The sequence below is a fragment of the Mytilus galloprovincialis genome, chromosome 9 (assembly GCF_965363235.1).
Source record: "Mytilus galloprovincialis chromosome 9, xbMytGall1.hap1.1, whole genome shotgun sequence".
In the NCBI taxonomy this organism is placed as follows: Eukaryota; Metazoa; Mollusca; class Bivalvia; order Mytilida; family Mytilidae; genus Mytilus; species Mytilus galloprovincialis.
In genome coordinates this window covers 39,298,386-39,324,242 of record NC_134846.1, presented here as the reverse complement: position 1 = coordinate 39,324,242, position 25,857 = coordinate 39,298,386, and the positions used below count along the sequence as shown (strand labels likewise).

The window sequence follows — 25,857 nt, the reverse complement described above, 5'->3', positions numbered from 1 at the left end:
CTAAGGAGATTGATCTATTTCGTAATGCTGTTATTGATTGGTGGTTGATTAACGGCCAGTGTCAAATATTTCATATATAAAAATAAAAGTGTGGTATGATTGCCAATGATACAACTCGCCACAAGAGACAAAAATGACACAGAAAGTTACAACTATAGGTCACCGTACGACCTTCAACAATGAGCAGAGCCCATACCGCATAGTCAGCTATGAAAGGCCCCGACATGTATATTCAGAACAATGTAATGAATTGAAAGACCGTGATAAGTCTGAAAACCTACTGGTAGGCCATTTGAAAGCCTATTCGCTAGACTATCTATCGGGACATAATATCTTCATGTTATAACTTAATATTTTAGCTCAAGTTCAATTGTAAAAAGAAAAAAAAAGGTTTCAAAACATGAAAAGTTTCGACTGCAGTTGTTGCTTGCGGTTGGTCAAGTTATATAACAGGCGCGGATCCAGAGGGGGGGTTCCGGGGGTTGGAACCCCCCTTTTTTTGGCCGATCAATGCATTTGAATGGGAGCATATAGCTGGAACCCCCCTTTACTCTGGGTTGGGAACCCCCCCTTTTTAAAATGGCTGGATCCGCCCCTGTATATCATGGTTGGACATAATTAAATTGACATCAAGCATACGATCTAAAGTGAATACCGACAAAGCAGACCAATGTCAGTTAACTCATGAATCCTTTAAAGACTAATTAATAAAAGAATTACCGGCGTGAACAAGGATTAAAGTTATGCAAAGAAGATATAAATGCACCATGACCGCAGATAATTGATAGCTATTGATAACCTATCAGACGGAAGGTCTGCTATAATGCTGTTCATGATATCCTAATGCCATGAGTATTGTTTTAAGCTTGCTCATAAAACAATTCCAAGAAAGTGGTTTCCCGGTTTCTTAACGAAAAACAAATCATTGTGTTTTGCGTTCATGTTTCGTCTCACACTCAGCAGCTGGAATAGCATTTTATTCGGACAAGTGACGCAATCAATCTTGAACAATGCAATTATAATACCTGGGCAGTATATATCTGTCTTTCTAGCTTTTCAATTTACAGTTACTACGCATTCCGAAACGCAGTTTATGTCAGAAAAGCATATATTTGAATCTGGATAAAAAAAAATTCTACAAGTTAACTCTGTGCATCTCACAAAACCAAAAACAAGCTACGCTGTTTGAAATGTTAAATCAATATAACATGCATATGTACAATAATGATTCAAAAATACTTATTTCAAACATGTAACTATTTGTCTGTAAAACATTTAACGTTGTTGGTAACTTTTGTCGTAATGGCTACTCTCATATCTTTTAACTCAATTTGTGAATGTCGATATGCGCATCTGTTGCAGAACAATTGTTACCTTTGATGATATTTCTTTCAGTAGCCAGTACTTCGGTATTTAGATGTTCTGTACAGTTTTTTTATAATCCACATAGCCAGTGATATAGTGAACACCAGGTTAATCTACTATTTTCTTCTGAAATGCCCGTACAAAGTCAGATATATGACAGGTTGTTCCATATAGCTTAGTTTAACGATAAGTTATATCGGTTTTATAGAGTTCACCAATTTTGAAATTACCCTGAGGATATTTATTTTTGCAAATAATTTTCTTCAAGAAAAGAAAACACGAACTTGAGTAAGTATTCAGTTAAAAGGCTGATTTAATTTGATTTAACTGACAAGTGTTACACAACATTAGAATTATTCAAGGTAAACAGTTTTGTTAATTACACATCATTATATCAAATTTGATTTGAGGTATATAAAAAAAGGCTTTACAATTGATATAGATTTGATAATTCCGATATTCCTTTTCTTTAATTTTTTTAAACGCTTTTTTTGAACATTACTTACAGGTAGTTTCTAGAATGCATGACAGCGTTAGTTTAATCATTTTCCTTATACATATGTTTATTAAATATTATACATTTGCTGTTTAAACAATTGGCAAACTAATTTTGTCCATTGGCCGTGCTACAATATGCAAATATTTGGATACACAACAAGATAAACATATTAAGGATTATTTGGTTTAGTCTATATGTTTTCTGTCTCCGTTGGTTTTTCATACAATTCAAAATACTCATTATTCGAACTTGAATTCCCAGAGGGTATTTCAGTAATTGTAGCATAGTTATCATCAGCGTTCTCGTATCCATTGTTTGATAGACCATGACTGTGCGGAATACTTCCAACATTCAGGTACTGTTGACTTTTGTTGGTCATTTCATCGTAATGGTGCTCGTGTGATTGGACTTGGTATTGGTTGTTATCTATTGGCACGGAATAGTCACTATCCGATGTCAATCTAAAGCATTAACAAATATTATTTAAAATTTTTTTCATTAAATGTGATCGAAGCCGAACGTCTATTTGAATAGTTTCGTGTATTCTTCATTAATAAACACAAGATTATTGCAAATATAAATTATTGTAAACGTTTAGGCAAAAAGATAATATGTTTCCATTATCCTTTTCCAAAATGTATATGAATTATAACCACGTTTACCTTTTCTGCAAACACTCTACTTTATGTACTTTTAATAAAAAAAGATTACCCTTTTGAGTGTTTCAATGATTTAAATTAAACGGAATTAGAATATTTTATCATCCTAGAAATGCAGTTTACTTTCATGTGTCAATCTTTTAGATATTGACAGAAGTTTTAAAGCTGTTCAACGTTTCGCTAAATTTACTGAAAGGAAAATATCAGCATTCCTTTCGCGATCCACAAGTATCATTAACTAGTGATTCCGTCACATATACTACCAAAAAGTATTATCACGTACTAACAAACGAGAAGTAAGTACCCTTTCATTCCTGAAGAATTCAGAGGGTATAATTATGAATGTGCATATTATCGTGTTGGAGTTCCCGTCAATATAATACTGCCATGATAAACTTATTTGAATCTAATGTAGTATTTACACAAGCTGCATATATCAAAAGGAATGCACCAGAAGAAGCTAATAGTTACCTTTTATATGCAATGACGACTGATACTACAATACACAATAACAGTACCAATCCAATAGACAGTCCGATCATTATTCCTGAATATTAAATATAAATTAACATGTTATTATTTTTTTTGGCGATTGGAAACCTTTATACCTAGAAAAAAACACATTATGTACATTCTTGGTAACACATATAAAATTAAAGACAAAAGGTGTCAGCCAAGGCATAAGAAAACAATCACCTTGCAGTTCTGTGGCTAACATGTATCACAATGTCCTGCCATCTAGTACCTTTTAAACTAGAGCGGTAAAAATTCCACCCAGCGTGTCGATCTTGTAAAAAGGTACGGTTAATATGCATGTCACATAAGCACGTTCTCTTCCGGAATATATATTTAGTTTGACGCTTGACTTTAAAAAACCGCCAGTAACTATCATCATCATGCTGCTTGTAATATTGAACATAAACTATATTTTACATTATCTATTACGTATGCTGTGCTGTTGTTGTACGAGGAGAGTGGTATGAACAATTATATCTGCTTTACTTCTTTTCGTATCATTTGTTCTTCATTTGACAATTTATTTTCGATTAATGAGTGAGGTTCTCTCGCACCTGTATGAAAGGTAACAAAACAATCATTTATTTGTTCAATTCGAGTCCAATCTTGCTGTATCTATGATTTTTTAATACCACCATTTGTTAGTTCCTTTTCAGTGTTTCTACGCAACAATAAGATTTCATTTACTGTTGTATCATTTATAAATGAGGCTAAAAATAGTCTTCCATTAACTTTATTATTTAATCAATACTAAAATTTAATAAGTATTACCTGTATTTGCCATGTCTGCGGATATCTTCCCAGAATCTGAGCTATTTGGTACAGACCCTGTAACCAATATTCTGTTATTAACATTTTTATATTTGAACAAGACAAAAGAAATGTAGAAATGGAAAGTCAGGAGCCTCTAGACTTTGTTAATTTTGTATTATCTATAATTTTAGTTTCCTATGTATATTTGGGTTAAGTATGACGTCCATTGTCACTGAACCAGTGAACATTTTTGTTTAAGGGCCAACTGAAGCACGCCTCCAGGTGTGGGAGTTTCTCGCTGCGTTGAAGACCTGTTGAAAGTCAGTCTTTAGCTGTTGGCTGCTCGTTGGTCGGGTTGTTGTCTCTTTGACACACTTCCCTTTTTCATTCTCAATTATATTAAAGACTCATCCCAAACCTTTACTTCTGAATTTTGAGTAAGTCGCATATACATAACACAATTGTATAATTGTTAAATGATTATATTTCCATTTTCTTCTGGTAAACAGAAGATAATTCAATTTGAACCACGTATAATTACCACTTGACAAATGGTGTATACGTCAGGTTAATACTTAGGATGACAAATGAAAAAGATATAAATATTATATCTTGCCTTCTTCAGCATTTTTACGATAACAGCTATCTGAGGAGTTTGATCCCTTTTCACTAGTTATCGTTCCATGTGGGCATGGGTAACAAAAGTCCTGTCCGCTCATGTATTGATAGTAATGTCTTTCACAAGGGACACAACCAGAAGTACTTGGAACATAATACTGACCTGGCGGACAATTATCTAGAGAAAAAAAAACACAAATTAAAACACTTTATACTTTTCCTGTAATTCTCATGCATGTTGAGCAGAGCAATGATCAGTTATTTGTTTTTATAAAGTTGAATTGTCTGAAAAACATAACATATCAAAGAATCTTTCTGAGCACGCTCGCAAACCTAGGCCGACCCTCCCCCCTTATAACCGTTTATATAACGACGGAAAATATTAAATACGCAAACTATAGTTTGTACGACAAAAGTTCATATGCATCTCACTTTAAAATGAAAGGTGTAAACATAAACTTTCCCGTTTTCCTCCATCAATAATAAATACGTTCAAACAAGGTGTTTATCATCGTTTGGTTCTATGTATTGCTTTTGGAATTATATATCTAAGCAATTCTGCCTGTTTAAAAACATGACACGGTTTTTAAAGTAAATATCATATTTTATAATTTACAAAACTAACCTATACAATCAGTAGATGAATCCGAACCAAAGTTAAGTGTTGTTTTGGATGATTCACATGGTTCACACACTGTTCGTCCTACATTTGTTTGGTATGATCCAACGGCACAAAACGCACAAGTCATTGTTGTGTCATTTCTATATGTCCCTTTTCCACACTCAACTACAAAATGATTATCATAAATACTGGAATACAACAGTATTGTAATACAAAAGACTGGTTTTCTCGTTTTAAAATCCCCGTTAGTTCATGAAATCAACAAGTAACATCTTTATGTATTTTAATTCCTTGGTTGCCTTCGGCTGTTTTCTGTTTACCGGGTTGTTATCTTTTTTTATTTTTTTGTCTTTTTGAAATTTCCAGTTTCTATTCTAATTTTTAAATTTATTATACTCATTAGCGCCAATATGGCTTTTTTTCACATAACCAGAAGTATCTTCATCGAGTATGAAAAGTGTAATTTTCGGGATGCGAGTAGCTGTATTCTGTTATCACTGCATGCAGTTTACATGCTTAACTATTTCGATTTGATAAATTCTATAACCCACTGGTAACGATGTAAGAATATATTTAAGCATGCATACTGATGAAGGATATTTGTTATCCAAAAGGTTTTATTGTGTAATCCCTCTATTGATATTGGTGTTGTTCTGTACACTTTGAATGTGTTTTTATAAAAAAAAAAATATTGTGTCCAGGTATCTCTACTAGTTGAGGAAACGTTGAGTTGACACACATCTGTAGATTCGAAGTACGTGACAAAGTAACACTTCGAATATCGAGACATATTTTTATATAGCGGATGTGGTCGAAAGGTCCAGTGTTCATAAGCGCTGACATGAGGAGAAGCGATTGATGCTGTAGTGTATCAAATGTGTGAGTTCGAATCTCGTATAGCTAAAATAAATGTCAGCATGGCAATCCAACTCTAACCTTGTTGGCATATTTTTTTCAGACTTATATACATACTCATAATATATATACATGTTGAAACTGAACCAACATGTTCAACATTATAAATGACCAGTTACAAAACAATTTGTGATCACCTTTTCAAACTTACTTGTAATTTGCAGATGTGAAAAGAACTTAAGCTAGTATCTTGTAACTTTGTTTTGTGAAGCATATATTGGATATTGATATTTAAGAAAATGGCTAATGTTTTTTTTATGATTTTTATGAAAGAGCCTCTTTTTTTTATTAAACATGATCTATAAGGGGTTTACAAACGTTTGCAGCTTTTTAAAACTTACCACATTGTTTCCTAACAACCATGTAGCCATCAGGACAGGATGAACTTTCATCTATGTTAACTGAATCTCTTTCAAGCTGTGCACCTGCGACATTCTGAAAAAGCATTGTTACGGTAATCATAAAATATTGTCTTTATCGGTACTTAAATTGATTATCTTTTTAATTACTTAATATATAGTTAATATGCTTTTCTATTCGTGAAAACGTACAATATGGTCCTACATCCTATATTTTCCCATGTCATTATATCGTGCCTTTCTCAGACTTTTAATATCGTATTAACATCATTTACTAGTTTATATGTAGTTTGATGTGGATGTTTTTGGAATAGCTGCCAGTAAACAGCATTAATTCGTGTCCTTTATCTCTTTGATTCACTAATTAGCTCCTTGTTCGAATGACTCATCATGCAATTAACAATCAAACGAAGAGCTAGATACCAAAGTGAGAATCAAAATTTTACTAGTCGAAAGAAACAGACCAAAGCATAGAAACTATATCAATGTTACATGTGTTACAACATAAACGGTATCATTTTTCTGTACGGGAAACGAAATATATTTATTAAAGTTATGTACACCGGTATGTAAACATTACCTGGTGTATTTGTGTATAACTATACACGTGTTGAAAGTTTATTATAGGTTAAATGATTATCCATTGGTCGAGTTAGAACTAACAATAATATTTCAATAAGGTCAATTCAAATATGTCGTGTTATATTTTTGGCGGTTATGAGAATTTAAGATATTGCATTAGACGTTTGCTTTTGGTGCAGTAGAGTTTCCCACCCTCCCACCCGACTTAATGTAGTTTTTTCTTGTTGTTATTTTTTTGTGAATAATAATGTGTGTAAGACAGAATCTTTAATTTGATTCATAATATGTATTCGAATACATAATGAAAATTGTTTTTATTTTTGTAGATTTTTTTTGTGTTCTTTACCTGCAGCGGCCTAGGCTGACAGTAACAGATGAACATTTCGTATTTTGCATTTGTCTTTAATAAAATGAAAGCTTTGCTGCACAATGTCAGGCGAACTGTTCAAGTTATTTGTGTAAATAATTTATGTTCGCTTGAAGTTATGAATTGGAACTTAATTTATATAGTTATGACAACTAAATTCATCGCCATGTAAATTCTGCAGAACAATAAATCGATCAGACCTTTTCACCGACTATACATGAAATAAATCGAATTCACATTCCAACACCTGAAAATTATAAAAAAATATTGAGGTTCACTAGTTAAATGAATCCAGTTCTGGATTTACACTTTCTACACAGGGTGAGGATTAGTTTGTTAGTCCTTTTTTGTTAGCTAATATGTCGTAAGAACAACATGTGGCTTGCACGTCATGCTAATCAACTACTTTTACTTCAGATGAACGATTACACTTGATTATGATAATACAATTATTAGCTATGTTGCAGATAATGAATCAAGCGTTAAAAGAAGTTTAAAAAAATTACATTTTAATTGCAGATAAAATGATATTACCAAGAATTAGAGCAACATTCTTTGTAATATCATTCTATCTACATCGATTTTTTATATTAAAAAAACTGACGTGAATAAATATTTTGCAAAAACAAATACCTAAAAGCAAAATAAATCAAACTTACAACGAGCTTTTCAATCAAACTTATGCTTTTAAGGAGACAACCCAACACATGGGAACATTGTGAAATAAGCATTGGCAGTGATAAATTCAATTGTCTTCCTTATTTCTCATGAAAACCTCTTGATGAGTGACAAAACATTATTACATTTGAAGTTGACTTTAATCAAATGTTTTTATGTAATTGTCATTTGTTTTTTTGTTGTATTTTTTCACATAAAGAAAGTGACTGTGGTAATTGCTTGATTTTTTCAATTGAACTATTATTTACTTGTAATAATCAATTATGATAGTTTCAACTGTCAAATATGCTTAAAAAAAAGGAAGGTAATTCTTTAAAATTTGGACAATCAAAGGAACCATATATAAATGGTTTATCAAAGGCAAATGATACATTTGTAGTCCAATCTTTAGAATAAAGAACCGGTACAACAATAGAATGAGTCCACAACAATGTTTTGTATACAGATTAGGGGTATTCCCAAGATAATTCCGTTAATGGCATAGTGTGAATTGTAAAAGAATCAAATAAAAGTCATAAGAAATGGATATTACAATCTTTAATCAGCATTTCCGCAAATCGCATTGTAACTTTCAGAAAAGGAAAATGGAAATGGTTTAACATAGAATAACTGTATTTCATCCCTATAGTTGAATAGGGGTAAATCAATCATTTAATCTTAAGTTTTAAAACAAGTTATCATGTGTTTATGCAAATTTGTAATCATATGAAATGATTATCTTTGGTTGCAATGTTTTATTCTTAAAGAAATCAAATGCAGTCCGTTAGAAAAGGAATGTGCACGTGATATGTCTGCAAGTTCAACATCAACATTTCATTTTTTTGTCATTTAATAGATATAAATATATTTCACTCACGTTAAAATTTAGACCATTTTCCTGTAGTATGAAAATAAATAGAGCTTCTCTTATTTTGTATGTTTTTCCATTTCTCTCTATGCTTGCTCTGCAAATAAACAAATTAGGAAAGTTTTCATATCTTTATCATATTTCAAATGTTATGTTTCAGTTAAACATTATCTGTTCGGAATAACTTTTGTTTATGTAAAACTAAGATATGTCCTTATCATCAAAGAAAAAGGATAACAGGGATTACAAATATTGGGATCACAATAAATACCACACGAACCAAAACACGATACAAACATTATCAGGTTTCGTAAAAAAAACATATGATTAGTTGAAAAATGGAGACAGAAGTTAGAGTGTTCGTCCTTTTAAAAAAAAAGCACAAATACATTTAATATTTTCCGAATAGGTACATACATGTATTTTTTAAATAACACACTGGTCCTCATCTAATACAGTTAAGTAGATCCAAGTAGATTATCATGTACAATTAAGAATCGTTTAAACGTGTGATGTCTAAAAGAGACAACAACCCGACAAAAGAGCATTTGAAAATGATAGTAGATTATAGATGGGGATTAAACAGAAAGTTTATAATAGATAGTTGTAAGTTTTTATATGACAATAATACATGTTAAGCCCGAAAAAGTTTTACTTACGATAGTTGAGGTACATGTAATGTAAAAGTAACGTCAATATATGTAGAAGTTCCCCGACAAACGGCATCCCATATACACTGACTACCACACCAAGTCATTCCTGCCCCCATTGGCCATAGATTGGGAAGATCTGTTCTAAGTTTCACCTCAAAACCGGTCTTGATATTTGATGGAAATGTTGGAACACAATTTGTCACAGTTTTGTAAGTGAGGCTTACTGATAATGCTATGGTCTGATTCTGTTTACCTAAAGGAAATAGATTACATGCAGGAATAACTGTTTTTATTTCTAAAAATTTCTAAATAAAAACATAATTGGAGAATATAAAATAAGACCATTGTATAGTGAAGCCCTTCGAACGATCAAACAATATCGCCATGATGAATCAGACTTAAATTAAAAACGTGTAGTTGGACTGCTTTTTGCCCAGGAATAAAAATGATGGACCATTAATTTAATTTACAAAGAAAGAGAAAAAAAAAGATTTACTATCTGATGACGTCACAATTACGTCATAACATGCAACTTTTAATGGAAGTTATAAAAATAACAAAACTTATACAGTTTTCTATCGTCATTTCTATTATGGAAACGTTGTGCGCAGCCAAGAAACCTAAGACATAATTGAACTTTTATTATAATTATTGACAATATATCACTAAATATAAAGTTGTTTCTTGGGGGCGCACATCATGCACATCTCTGCCAATCTAAAACATACTTAAACTTTGATGTAAAACAAGGAAAATCAAGTTATTTAACAAAATGAACCAAAATAGTCATTTTTGTCGAAATGGTAACACGTTGGTGTACCTTAGTCTGGTTTATATATATTTGAAGTAACTATTGGGTTAAATAAGGGCCTTTTTGTCCCTAGTCCTGTAGTTTTAAATCTCTACATTCCCAAGGAATTGACACTACGGCAATTTACATCAACCATAAACAACTAATTTGCACACGACAAATCAACTCTGTACACAGAGATATATCTCCGCAGTATGATGTAATAACAAACCGTCGTAAAAACAAAACAAAAGCCGAAACAGATCGTGCAAGTCTAGTCTAAAATACCAGAACTCGCGAACAACCAGGAACATTCAAAACGAAAAGTCCAATATCATTATATTAAATGGAAAAATCAAACATAGCTTATACATATCAAACGAATAGAAAACAACAGCAATATTCCTGCATTAGTACAGGCTTTTTCTTATACAGGAAATTGTGGTTTAAACTTGGTTTTATATATAGCTAGCTAAACCTTTTACTGGTAACTATGACAGTCGCATAACATTTCGTTATATTCACAACAATTAGAATAAAACAAACAGACAAACTAGGTAACGATGTCAAAAATGACTGTACCGCAGTCATCAATGTGTTATAATCTTAATCACTACAACATAAAACAAATAAGTCAACAAAGAAAAACAAAATGGCATAAAGACAAAGCATATAAACAAAAATAAAAGACAATAGTACACAAAATGACCACAGCACAACCACACATTGGTTGGATACATCCGTACCACATAACCACATAGTGTTTAAAACATGTAGAAAATGATGTAAGCACACATTTAAGTTTTGCTTTGCGAAACAAAAAATTGAATTATACTTGTTATCAACCGTACAAACCTCCACACGTAGGTAAAATTAATTTATTTCTTGGATGTTCAAAATTGTAGACACCCAACGCTCCACATCTGTATTTTTGCTTGTGTTTTATACATAACGCTTCTCCAGTTGGACAATTTAATTCACAAATATGTTTGCTGTTAGGACAATAACTAATATCTGCATTAGTTTCAGGTCTAGGACAATCTGCATCTGTAAAAATAAATAAAAATTTACAAATCAATCATAATTTGTATTCATAACAATCCTATATTTTTTTACAACAGTTTTAGAACTAGAATTAATTTGTTTGTTTAACATTTGCCTGATGAAAAACTTTATGATTTTGTGGATGGGACAAATAAACATGTAATACAGAATAAATGAGCACGTGAAGAATAAATGGCATTTTTTATATTGGTAATACGTTTCAAATACTAGCAGCTAGCTAACTTTGTCATCGCAGTTGTTAAATGGTTTGATGTATAAAACATTTCTCTCAGAAACGAGTAAAACATCTTCTTTCCAAAATTGTTTTTATAATAATTATTTTAGTTTTTTTTTTTTAGCTAAAGCTGAGTGATTGCCGAACATCTGACCTAAGATATCTAGGTTAGAACACTGCATAATGGAAGCTGTTAGCGAATTGATGTACGTTAAGACAACAGTTCAATAGCGTTAAATTTTGAACGTTTTGATAAAATGAATGACTTTTTAGAGAAAGCTTATGTTCAATTGTTTCACAAGAAAACGTAGCCGTGAAAGTATATCGAAAACATTCAAATATTGTCATAAATTTGAAATATTAAAAATATTTTGACAAATAATCCTAAAAGTATCTGTAACTGCTGATTGAAGCAAAAGAAAAAAGAACATCTTCACGTTTTTATTTCTCCTATGACAAGTAATGAATGACACGTTTGTAAGTGGGTTTGTACAATAACATATTTTGTTTAATCGAATAGACAAACAATGGGTATGGGGTATCATCCATGACACAAGTTTATCCTTTGTTACTACTGATGTATGATATAAAATAAAATACAATTAATGAAGACCATATTGGTTAGTGGGTTGAGACAAACATATCCTTTGTTCCAGTTAATTCCTATATGATGCAAAGAAATTTTTATTACTCAGTTACTATTTTTTGAGTGTAAATTCACATGGCAATAAGACGTGTCACGGTACTTGTCTATCCCAAATTCATGTATTTGGTTTTGATGTTATATTTGTTATTTTCGTGGGATTTTGTCTAATGCTTGGTCCGTTTCTGTGTGTGTTACATTGTAGTGTTGTGTCGTTGTTCTCCTCTTATATTTAATGCGTTTCCCTCAGTTTTAGTTTGTTACCCCGATTTTGTTTTTTGTCCATGGATTTATGAGTTTGAACAGCGGTATACTATTGTTGCCTTTATTAAAATGTTTTGTAATGTTCCACAAACGGGTGGCTGAGCACATCACTAGTTAACGAATATAAGTCTGTTTTGATTTAAACATCACATGAGAATCTGGAGCATGGAATTATACGGTCATTTGAACTTTTCAACTTATCCAATGCGGTAGACTTAGTAATGCCCACACATTCCGCTTGCAGTCAATTCAGTACTGTGCAGTTGTATTAATTTCGGACAATTCAGTATGATGTTGATGTCTACAGATGAATATCAGATACTATGAAATCTGATCATAGACTCAAACGATATTCATTGATTGCAGCAAGACACTGGTTTCAAAGTACTGAATTAACTGCAGTAGTCAAGCCTGAAAAATTATTGAAAAACTTAAAATGGAAGTAATTATTTATTATTCTAAGAGTTGATCAAGTCAAATGAATGTTTCAGGTCAAAATTGAAATTGAGAATGGAAATGGGGAATGTGTCAAAGAGACAACAACCCGACCATAGAAAAAACAACATCGGAAGGTCACTAACAGGTCTTCAATGTAGCGAGACATTCCCGTTGGTTTACTTGTGCAAGTGATATAAACAGCCATAAGGTTGTATAAATCTACGCTGAAGCTAAAAAAAATGAATTTAATACTACCTGTACAAAAAGAAGTATGATTATCATTGTTTACTCACATTTAACATAAACTTTAAATCTACATATACCATAATTCAGAGCTTCATCATAAGCAATGAATACTTCATTGCTGCTACCATATGTATACAGTTCATCTAAAAAACAATACAATTACAAAAGAAGACAGCACAATTAGTTCAGGTATACTTATATATGTCATTTTGTAAACAGCCAAAGGATATAACTTCTGAAAGTCAGTAGTGAGTAGTGAAAATCGTTAAACCAATCCTTATCTCAATTTTGTCACAGTATATTATGATTTCAAGTATTGCATTCAACAAATATTCAAAATCGTCAATATCCAACGCGATCTGCGCCCATTTAAATCGGTAAAACATTATCATGTTAGAAATGCATTGGTCGACTCTTCAGTTATTTCATGGAAAAGACATTATAATAAAATGTTGGTACCTATTTCATTCCTCAAGATACGTTCGTCAAGATACGCATTGCGACAATTTCTTATATTTGCCATGATGATTGAGGCTAACACATTCAAAAATTGAAAACCTAGTACAATAAAGTAATGAATTCAAAAAGGACCATAAGTTAATCAAAATATGGACAATGACGCAGATATATATTAGTAGCTATAAACCTTAATTGAAATTATTTTTAAAGTTTGTAAAAGCAAATTTCTATCAAGAAATTAATTTGTTACTGTGCAAGTAAATTATAACTGCCTACTGGTAAATGTTTTTAACTAGGGGACTTGCAGTTAAACAGCAGACCATCGACCCCTGTAGAAATATCATAAACGGTAATAATTTTACTATACCAGATGCAAACTGCGACAAATAATGTTTCGTTTTTAACTGATGTTCCAAGCCGAAAATATTTGAAAATCCAAAACTTATTTTAAACTTTGAAGAGTGGATACATCATTTTACCTTGTATCCTATCACTAACAGAGATCATTTTCTTCATCAGAAGATGTTTTACTTGGCATAGTACAATGTATCTAAGACAGTTACAACTTCATATTGACAAAAATATTGAAATAGCTTATAATTATTCTTGATGTATATTGTTTTCATTTTTTGAAACAAAAGTTCTGGTCTCATTTCATCAAATATTATCAACTTCATTTAAGACATGCGTGAATATTGCAGACATTTTCAAAACAGAATACAAATATTTTATTTTCTTGAATTAGAACAGAAAACCAGCACCCCGCGAAGGTCAATTACTGACTGGCAATGCATTTCATTTGCCTTCTTATATTCATAATAAAAGCATCAACAATACAGCTACATATTGATTATTTCATTGGCGATCACCAGTATGAGTTTTTGAAGATAAACTTACCATAATGAACTGATGTATTCACATATTGTACATCTTCATTCTTATTGTAACTATTTTTCAGGCCTGTAAATGCTGTTAGACGTTCAGTACCAATCTTTACTTGATCGTCAGGACAGCTAATACTTGGCTTTGTTCTATCTGTAAATCATTTAAAGTTCTATTATCAATTTAGAACTACATGTATTATAATTGTGTTAACGTTAGATTTTTCAAATATATATATATATATGGATTTATGTTATGAATTCTGTAAAGGGATTGTGTATTATTAGAAGAAACAATTGTATGAACTCATCAAGTATGCAAAACTTAAAATTTGGCACACCAGAGGAACGGTTCGTGTACATTAGAACCATCAGTTGTGCTCTGATTTAAATACTGAACGGCCAAAACAAAGAGATAAATCTTTGAAAACCTACAATTCAGAAAAGCAATGCCGAATGTGGATCTATATTTGGGGTTAGGTAGATAAACCTTAGTGTTTTGAATAATTTAACACTTTATTTATTCACTGCATTAAGCATGTTAAGATAAAGTGTGCTTTAAAAGGTGAGAGGTACGTAAATGAACGCCTCTAGCGAAAAACGGGAAAATATGCGTTTGTTGCTATGGGAGTTATCTCCCGTACACCATAAAAAATATTTTCAAAATGTCGGAATAATGGTCAATTTGGTGGAAGAGTATTGAATGCATCTCATCAAAAATATAGCTAACATTGAAGAATGTAAAATGAAATATCTTGTAACAGTTAAACCGTGCTTTCCTCCCATGAAAATGAAAGAAATTTGGCATGTCGTGATGGCCGAAGAGCGACTGAGTTGGGTTTACTAATACTAGCTGACCAACTAAAAGCTTGCATATAAATTATGTTTCTACAAAACTGTTTAAAGTACAAAGAATGGGTCTCGGAAATATTTGGTTTATACCATGGGGTAACTGTCCATACATGAACTTACAATACGCCGGTAATCGGCAAAGATCAGAGACTTAAAAAATCGGGAATGTTCATATGTGACGTAAAAATGAAATGTAGTATATTGATAACAATATCATAAACACGTACATGCAGTACACACGTAAACTCCCACAATAACAAATTAAAGCTTACACTATATATTGTCGTTTTATTTATTGAAATTCCAAAGTAAACTTTGTCACAGACTCATATTCAGTCATTTGCATTCAAAGAAATAATTTTTCCCAAAACAACTGTCAACGAGAGTGAAAACGGCTAGGACGTATTCAATCCTCGACACAAAAATTAAAAGAGGTTAATACTAATATTTTTTAATTTGATATTCCTGTTATAACTGTTATGTAACCATTTTCTCATATAAATATAAACATAAATCTTTCTTTACAGGGCTTTCTTTCACGTCCGCGATATGGTCTATAAATAGAATTTGAAAATGAAAGTACTGGTGCTATTAAAAACAAATAATTTATATTTAGTAAAAATAAATATTGAAAAGCAAAAGAGTTTAATTGCTTTCTGTGTGACATGAAATTTGTAAAAGATAATGTCGGAAATTACTTCAGATGGGTAAGCAAGAGAAAGTGACAATAAACTTGAACGAGAATCGTATTGACTAATGGTGATGGGACCTTCCGCATGAACAAACGTGAACTCCGAAGTAAAACTGTCTTTCAAAATGAACGAAAATTTAAAAGAAATGAATACACGTTTCTTTTCAGTCAATTTGAATTGAATGGAACATTGTGAATTACAAGCTTCCAGCATGAAAAAGCGGCAAGGGAAAAATATAGATCCGCTGATTGAAAATTACGGCTTTACCGCAACTTCAAAAATAAAATAATTAGCAAAGTATATATATTATACTGAAGATATAGAAATTTCTGCTGGCATCAATCAATTCATTTTGAATTGCGCAAAATATCGGAATTACATGTAGTTATTTCGACCAGTTGATACTGTTTATATACATGTGCAAATGCTGCTATAATTTAGAATTAGAGTTTTTTTTATTTTTGCTGTACGTATTTCTTCTCAATTTTCGCAAAACTTTCAAAAAATTCTAAAGTACGAACATGAATATTCTTTTGTGGATAGTTGTCTCATTGGCAATCATACCACATCTTCTTTTTTATATATGAATATTGTTGGCATAAATTACGAGGTCCATAATGCTGTTGGTGATTTCCAATCTCTGCAACATCTAATGCATACGTTAAAATCCTTCGAAGACGGTTCTTCAAAATCACACGCAGCTTTTCTATTCAGTATATTGTTAGCTTGATCATTACAGCTCTCAAAATCTAGACTGGATACATTTATCTGAACATCATATAAAGTGTGTTCAAAGTCTATGTTGAACAATTTATAACAACACATAGCTGAGTGGGTAATAGAGCAGATTGGTATCCCGAGAAAACATTGGCAACCGCGGCGAAGCCGAAAAACAAAAAAAAACAATTTGAATTTTTATACATTTTTTTTTAGATATTCACATCTATGCACTGTTCGCACTATAATAACGGAACAAAACCAACGATGGAGAAAAAAGTAGGGATACTATGCAACAAACTTTGAAATATTCTTTTTGTTGGTCTTTTGCCTATAATCTACATTTATCCCACATCTCCTTTCGTGTCATATATTAAACACACTACTTAACTTTGCAAATGACAGTACTATTTGGATCGAAGTATGTGTTCATGTTTATGATATTTTCTCGTGTCATTGAACCATAATTTTATATATTTTATATGCATCACCTCCTGCAACTATCGGAGATTAAAAGTTAAATGTTGTGATTTTTTTTTATGCACACGCCGTAGAGGAGGGGGCATTGCTTCACTTGTCCGTCTGTCCATCGTACCGTCCAAAATTGGTTTCCGTTCTCTAACTTTAGTTTGTCTCGAACAAATGTTAGAAGACTTATACACAATGCTGATTACCAAAACAAATCACAGATCTAGTTTACATTTTGGTTGCGTCACTTTTAAAGTTTTTTAGTAATATCACTTTATAAAATCATATGCAAGCGGGCGCATCATCTGTGTCCCATGGACACATTTCCCCATTTATTTACCATTGTTTTGGCCGTTTTTCGTTTTTTCACATGACATTGTCAGTATGGTTTTTGCTTATAAGTTTCAATTTCCCGTTGCGCGTTATATTTCGCCTCCAATATTGTGAAGTAGCAAAATTGTGGTCGAATAATTTATGTGAACATTGAATGTATCTCGTCATTCGGAGAATCTATTCTAATGATAGATCTTTTATCGTTTCTGTTCAATAAGTTTATAAACATATGTCCTTAAACATTGTGTTTTTAATCATTCCAGAAATACGTTATAAATACTTAAGACCTCGTATAATCACAGAAAAAACAATAATAGGTAATCAATCCTTTTTCCAGACAGGATAATATGCTCTATAGCGCATTTGAATAAGCAAACAAAAAAGACCCCGTTCACACTAGGACATTTTTATCGATTTAAACTAGACCGTTTCACTTTAGATCGGTTTAAGGGCTAATGTGAACGCATTGAACGATCTTCAATCGGTCTAAACCAAAACACCAAAAGAGGTAGTTTAGTTTGAATCGATCTAAAGTAAACCGATCTTACTTTAGATGTGAACGCAGAGATCGGTTTAAACTAGTACGATTGAATCGAAAATAACGTATGCGCATGTATAGCGGCAAAACTATCTCAGAGGTTCGTTGTTTAATCCATATTTCTCTGTTAAAAGACACCAGTATCAAAATTTTAAATTGTGATTCAAGAGAAACCAGTACTTTATTCAATTTGTTTTCCAAGTGTGTGTATCAGTGTATCAGCACATGAATTTGATAAATCAGTTCTATTTATACACAGTGTTTACAGTTTTACGGGCAAAAAGGTTAGATCGATTGCGTTTTTAACTGTAGTGTGAACGCAGTGGTTCAGATTAGACCGATAGAGATCGATATGATTAAAGATAATGTGAACGCTAACTGGTTTTATTTAGATCGATTCAAATTAGATCGATAAAAAAAATGCTAGTGTGAACAGGGTCAAATAATAATGAGGCAGTCGTTGTCTTTACAATTCTGCTGAAATAGCCTTGACGTTGCGTAATCCTTTCGGCGACGTCATAATTTTCTTTCTCTTTTCCCGTCAACAACACCCTTTCAACGGCTGATATATGAAAGAGGAGTTCGGTAACCCCATGAAAATTATATATCAAAAGAAAGGAAAATAATACCTTAAAAACATTTGATTTTTATAGAAAAATCGTAGGATTGGTTTAAACTGCAGAATAAATAAAGCTTGAAATGTCTTATTTTTGGTTCAAATTTGACGTTATGTCTTTGCACTTTATGTTGTTTCATTACCATTTTCAAATGCCTGGAACTCGGAAATTAGATCGGTGACCAACTTAAATTTTTCGATTTTTCATTATCTTTTAATAAGTTCTACGTGCATACAATTTCTTTTAAAAATCGCAGGACAAGCCATTTACGTACCTGTTACCTTAATGACACATGTTCTGACAAAATTTAGACAGATCAATATTGAAAAGTCCAAATATATTTAGTCTATTCAATCATCAGACAAACTTTGCCGATTTAACCGTTATCAAATGCTTTAAAAATTTTAATTTTTTATTTTCTTATTTAAAAACAAAACCTCAAGACAACTTTGACGGGTGTTAATATGTCTTTTGATTGAGTAAATTCATTTCAATTGATATTTTACAGTAGGTCTTTTTATGTGGTGATGTTACACTAATATTTCAGGTAAAGGTGAAGGTTGGAACATATTTAAACTTTTAAACCCGCTACGTTTGTTTGCACCTGTCCCAAGTCAAGATGTTCACTGGTTGTCGTTTGTTGATGTGTGCATAAGTGTTTCTCGTTTCTCTTTTTTAAATAGATTAGACCGTTGTTTTTCCCGTTTGAATGATTTAACACTAGTCATTTGTGGAGCCCTTAATAGTTTGTTGTTCGATGTGAGCCTAGGCATCGTGTTGTAGACCGTACTTTAACCTATAATGGTTATTTTTTACGAATTGTGACTTGGATGTTGAGTTCTCTCATTGGCACTCATAATACATCTTCTAATATATATAGATAATTCAGAGATTTTTAAATTAAAGATTTGACATTCTGTGACATTTCGTGAAAAGTCATTTAAACATAGTTTCTACAACTGCAACCCGAGACAACTTAATTTTATATCTAAATAGCAAAGTTTTGTCGATCTTTTTCGATAATAAGAATAAAACTATTGAGAGTGGAAAAATATTGTAATACACGAGTTATAGTTGTGGAATCTGTGTCTCTAATGATTGTATCCTTCCTTTTCAAATATAGGCAGAAAATTGAATAATTTATATGTGAGGTTATCTGACATGGTCGCCATTATTCCAGATTACACAATAGGAACATTTAGAAGAAACCATGACAAATTGACGTCGTAAATATATTTTTCTCACACCAATCAAGAAATGTAAAAATAGGACAAAAACTAGTGAAATGTGTTTTTTTTAATTAGTTGACTTCTAACTGTATCTATACCAATCAGAACAGATTTCGTGTCTTTTTTCTATATTGATGAGTTCTGAAAAATTAGGGTCATTGCAAGTGTCTCGTGTTTAAAACAGAGAGTAGTTGCCATGTAATATACATATTGAGTGATGGCTGGTGGGTTTTTATTCCCCCGATGGTTTCTCCAGCCCAGTATTAAGCACTTCTGTGTTTACATGAATTATCATTGATATGGTCATGATTATAAATTAGCTGTTGACAAAACTTTACATATTTGAAATTCTAAGGCTTTTCTCCGTCAGGAATAGTTTACCTTGGCTGTCTTTGGCATAACTTTTAGTGACGTTTTGGTGCACAATGCTGTTCAACTTCGTACTTGATTTGTCTCTTTGAACTTCTTTGGATTCGAGCGTCACTGATAAGTTTTTTGTTGACGAAACGCGCGTCTGGTGCATATGAAAAATTGCAATCCTGGTATCTATAACGAGTTTATGTACATGATATTAGAAATTCAAGTGCTAAATATTATTTGGTAAGAAAAAAAGCTTGATTTTAATAAACTACAAAATTAGTAAATATCCACTAAAAGGCTTTACGCATTAGTCTTAAATAAAATCACTGACGTATATGCAAACTTAACATGATATGATTATTCCCATAAATAATGTTAGTGCATACCTTCATCAAGACAATTAGGGAAATTGATATCACACACATTGTCATTTCCTGCCCCACTAGGAACTTTTTTCAATGTGGACCAGGTCAGTTTTATGTTCGTCCATCCTTGTATAAGTTGGTCTGATGGCAAAGGACTAGTGTTGTCTTTAGCCTTGTATATGTCTATATCATGGAAAACCGTCTTGTAAATCCTTAGTTTTGATATTCTACCAAGAGTATCTGTTGATCCAAAAATTACTTGCCAACTGAAAATGAAATCATTAGTGATAACATTAAAGCTATTACAACGCCTTAATATGTTATGCAAGGCACATAAACATCGAATTACTATAACAATATTAAAAACAACATATCCCTTGAAACAAAGTCCAAAACATGTTTATTTGGTTTTCATTGTTGTACACTGTAACAGTTTACCATATGAAACATTTCTGATATGTTTAATGTACATTTGAAGATTTGTTGATAGCACTGCATTAAAATATGTAATGCTCTTTTGTGAATTTTTTTAAAATGGCGATTGGCGGTTGATTAGCGTGCTAAATTTACATTTTGTATTTATCGTTGCAATTGTAGCAAAAATAACTCTTGCAATGTCTATTACCTCAATTCAATAGGATTTCACAGCGCATTGCATCCTGCATGTGAACTGTATTATCAATGAAGTGAAGGTGAAATTATATTGTTGACTGATAAATAGATAAAAAGATTTATACTCCTTCATTCGCGAGATGACCGAATGATCACAGTAGTAGAACTATTGCATGACTAGCCTATCAACTCTGCAATTGATTTTTCGAATTCTAAACCCACAAGTGTCAGGTTCGTTCAACTGAAATCTTAAATGACTCAAATCTTAGCTGAATATGGACTTTTTTCATTGTTGTATACCGTGCAGTGACCTATGGATGATATTTTCTGGGTCATTTGGTTTCTTGTTGAAAATTGTCTCTTTGGAAATCATACCAAATCTTCTGTTTTATATGAAAGTTATTTTTCCAATCGAAGGTCGTTGGTTTTCAGCGGGTACGGTCGTTACGTGTACCGTTGTAAACTTACCGAAATTAAACTGTGACAAGTATCACTTTTTTGCTGACCAAGCCTTTATATTGTGTAAACTTCCAAAATTTAACTGTGATTAGTATCATTTTCTCATTTTTCATCAGTACGCTCCTTCTCAAATGACTTATCATATCTATTCTTGACTTACCTCTCATATTCATGAAAAGTTAAAGTTACTGACATCCGATCATATTCTGTCTTCTTAATTGAGTCTATGAATATTTTAACCTTTCCTGAAGGTTCCCAGGAGAATACCATAAAATGCCATTTTCCATCTGCAACATCTGTTCTATATTGAATATCGTTTATGTCTGTAGAGTTACGAAGAAGGACACTCTGACCTCTGGCTATAAATTGCTGTTTACTTGTATTGAAGGTGGGAATTAGAGTTCCAATGGGTCTATATTAAAATTGAAAAAAATTAAAATTTTAAGGCTCTTTTTATGTTTTAATTCTGCAGTCTATATTCTGGAATCTTTATCTTGTATATCTCAGCCAAACAACACATTCTGTTCTTGTACTCGTGATTTCCTAAAAAATAGTCTACTACTCACAACTTTAAAACTCTTTTAAAGCTATAGAAAAATATTTCGTAGTGTTAAAGTTAAAGTCAACCTGCCTATAAAAACACATTCTGTAATTCGTAAATATAACTCAACATGCAGACATTTTACAGGTTTAGGTATTTCACTTTCAATAGTTTATGGTAATATTTTTAACAAAGCAAAACAAATGTCAAAATTCACCTCAAAAGCTAACAAAACCTTTAAACCGACTTATAAAGAAGGAATATAGTTACGTTACTGTCGTCAGGTCATTCGATATTGCATATTTTGGCTTTAATATTGATTCACTTCACTTGTATGGTGTTTGCATCGGAATTACTTTTATTCTAAAACCAGGTGTTGGCATGACACGGGTTGTATTCTTCTCATATATTGTATGATGGTATAATACTAAACCCCTAACGGGAGAAATTATGCTATGCATATGATGAAGACAAAATCTTTCAATCAGTTTAATTGAGGTCTGGAGCTTACATGTCAGTAACTGTTAGTAATAAGTCCTTTGTTAATTTATGTAGTATTGTCATTTTGTTTAGTTTATATATTTTGTTACCTACATGTATTCTAAGATCGGATTCGGACTTCTCTTAAACTGAGTTTTACTGTGCGTATTGTTGTTGGTTTGTTTTTCTCTACTTGGCTAGAGGTAAGGATAATGGTTTAGATCTCAAAAACATGTTTAACCCCCCCCGCATTTTTTGTCCTAAGTCAGGATCCTCTAGCCTTTGTTAGTCTAGTATGATTTTTAATTTTACTTTCTTGTGTATAATTTGGAGTTTAGTTGATGTCCATAATCACTGAACTAGTAAACATATTTGTTTAGGGGCCAGCTGAAGGACTCAGGTGCAGGAATTTCTCACTGCATTGAAGACCCCTTTTTTTGGCATTTGGCTGTTGTCTGCTAAATGGTCGGGTTGTTGTCTTTTTCACACATTCCCCATTTCCATTTTCAATTTTACATTCGCCCAATTAGACGTTTAATGTAGTATGGTCAACTATACATCAACCTAATCTGGTTCTTAAGTTCTAACATATATCTGTTTGCCAGGACATACAATCAATTAAAACTTTGGAATAACAAAATGTGTACACTTACATTTTCTCTAATGATACCAATACAGGATTTTCTCCAGGTCTTGCTAGAACTCTTATCCAGAACATAATTGTCATACTATTATTTGTATGAGACACAAAAGGATTTCTCATATAGGCTGGCATCCCATCAATATATCTGTTCATGAAGATGTCAAAATTCTCATCAATATCTTTAAAAAAATTAACAACAAAATAATCTTTGATTAGAACAGTGATACTGCAGTCAATGAAATGTCTATACTTGAAGAAGACAGTTTCACACCTTTTCCAAAACGAAAGGATTTATAAGATATTTATAGTTTTAAAGTGTAGCTTATTCAATATTTTCAATATGTTGAAACTTCAATTTAGAAAAAAACCGTTAACTTATGAAATCTGTAATTATATTCATTAACTGTTCAGAGTGGAGAAATATTGTGATACACGATTTATAATGGTAGAATCTGTTTCGCTTATAACTCTTATAATTCCTTTTAAAAAATTGGCAAAAAGTTGTGTTATTTGTATATGAAGTCATCATGTTTGGTCGTCTTTTTCATGACGTCACAATAGGAAGTTCAGAAGAAATCAATAATATATGACGTCATAATTAAATGTAAACCAATCATTTGATGACAACAGGTATATCATTATTGAGGAGAAATATTTGTCTAGCACCGATAAGGAAATGTGAACATAAAAACAAAGATAGAGAATAAGCTGTAAAACACACATGATATTTCATGGGGTTAGCAGTGTGATTATCGAATGGATCTATAAAATAAAATGTAAGCCAATCCAAGTCATAAGGGTATTATATTGATTCATTAGCTCATATCCTTTATGACATCATTATTTTCGCGTTAGAGTAAAATAAAGCATATAAAACATCCAAAGCAAAAACATTAATTCTTGATCATGATAATGAAATTTAGAAACTGTCATCCACGCTCTATGCTTATTCCAGCATAAGTCTAAAAATGAACATTTTTCTTTAAAGATATAAAAGACAATTTAACCCGAAACAATGATTTACATCGTCCTGTATTAGAATATGTACCTTTGCATCCATTATCTGTAAGTACGTTTCCGAGTTCACAATAACACATATACTTGTCTTTATTAGATACACATTTAGCTGCAGGGTGACAAGGGTTACTGGAACATGGATCAGTATACATAGAACAAGTACTACCAGAATAACCTACAAATACAAAACAAACAAACTGTTATTCGGTTCAAAAACAGTAGTTCATAGTATTTGGTTTTATAATTAGAATATAACATGAGGGTACCCAAATTGCACCTATTTGGACAGATTTTAACCTACGTTTTTTTATGCTCCAGACAAAAGTTTCCATTATGTGCTTATTTTGTAGATCATTATTCACTATATAGTTCCACCAATTTAATTTTTAATCATTGAAAAATTGGTCTGAAGTCTGAGGAGTAGCCAAATTGCATCCATGCTTAGATTCGCATCGTCAAAAGTCGAATTACAGATCTTTTGTTTAATTTCCTCAAATATTTTGAACAATTGGATATTAGTCCATGCTTAATTTCATTTTTTAAGAAGTGAAGGTGGATGATTGTAACATTTTTTAAAGAGATGACGTTTTGATGACATCACATGGCGACGTTTCGGTACATTTTCCATCTTCAGTAGTCACTTCATCTGTAGATAGATACTGTGAACGTTTTGTGCATATCTAAATATACTTACCTATGTTCAAAGACGTGCATAGTATCAATTCGTTAAAATACAAATTGTTTTGTCTGTAGGAAAACTTGTGAGATTTCCACTGCTTTGTTTGCTAAATAGGTGCAATTTTGGTACTCGGTTCAATTTGGGTACCGTGACGTTAAAGATCTGATTAAATTACCATTGATGATTGTATTCACCAGCAATTTATTACTGAAAAGCACCAAACAAAACCCCAGCGTTTTTTCCGAATCTTCAAGGGACAGTGATGAAACAGTTAGATTTTTCTTTTTTTTTATTACACTTATTGATTTCTTAATGTATAAGTCATCAAATTGAGAATGGAAATGGGGAATGTGTGAAAGAAGCAACAACCCGACCAAAGAACGGAAAACAGCCGAAGGCAAACAATGGGTCGTCAATACAGCGAGAAAATACCGTACCCAGAAGTGTGATTCAGCTGGCCCCTAAACAACAATGTGGAATAGTTCAGTGATAATGGAAGTTATACTTAACTCGAACATTTATAAAAGAAACTGAAATTAAAAATTATACAAGACTAACAAAGGCAAGAGGCTTCTGACTTGGGACAGGCGCAAAATTGTTTGGTATTTGATATTGACCATATATCTTTAAATGTCTCTGCTAGACTTTACTAGACGTGTTAAACTTGAACCTTGTACTGGAACTTGTCTGTTTTTGAAGAAATAAAGGAATCTTTTCATCATTCGCTTGCTTCTTTTGTCACCATTACCCTTATGCTTTCAGAGTGACTTCAAAAGGTTGGCCAGAAGGGTCAAAGTCATAGCACTTGCACAACTCAAATAG

The 25,857-nt window shown here is 32.1% G+C and overlaps 1 protein-coding gene across 1 annotated transcript in view; it reads right to left on the bottom strand.

Annotated features, from left to right (window-relative positions):
- Positions 1–1,638: 1,638 nt before the first annotated feature.
- Positions 1,639–25,857, bottom strand: part of LOC143046551 (uncharacterized) — a 126,588-nt gene continuing 102,369 nt past the window's right edge. The window contains exons 32-45 of the mRNA XM_076219709.1: positions 24,388–24,531; positions 23,350–23,518; positions 20,626–20,870; positions 14,450–14,587; positions 13,141–13,236; positions 11,079–11,270; positions 9,440–9,686; positions 8,790–8,877; positions 6,289–6,382; positions 5,036–5,197; positions 4,574–4,588; positions 3,811–3,867; positions 2,995–3,070; positions 1,639–2,325 (exon numbers count right to left, since the gene is read on the bottom strand). Of these exons, the coding sequence (XP_076075824.1) occupies positions 2,055–2,325; positions 2,995–3,070; positions 3,811–3,867; positions 4,574–4,588; positions 5,036–5,197; positions 6,289–6,382; positions 8,790–8,877; positions 9,440–9,686; positions 11,079–11,270; positions 13,141–13,236; positions 14,450–14,587; positions 20,626–20,870; positions 23,350–23,518; positions 24,388–24,531 (1,994 nt within the window). The 3' untranslated portion in view covers positions 1,639–2,054. The remainder of the gene's footprint in view (positions 2,326–2,994; positions 3,071–3,810; positions 3,868–4,573; positions 4,589–5,035; positions 5,198–6,288; positions 6,383–8,789; positions 8,878–9,439; positions 9,687–11,078; positions 11,271–13,140; positions 13,237–14,449; positions 14,588–20,625; positions 20,871–23,349; positions 23,519–24,387; positions 24,532–25,857) is intronic.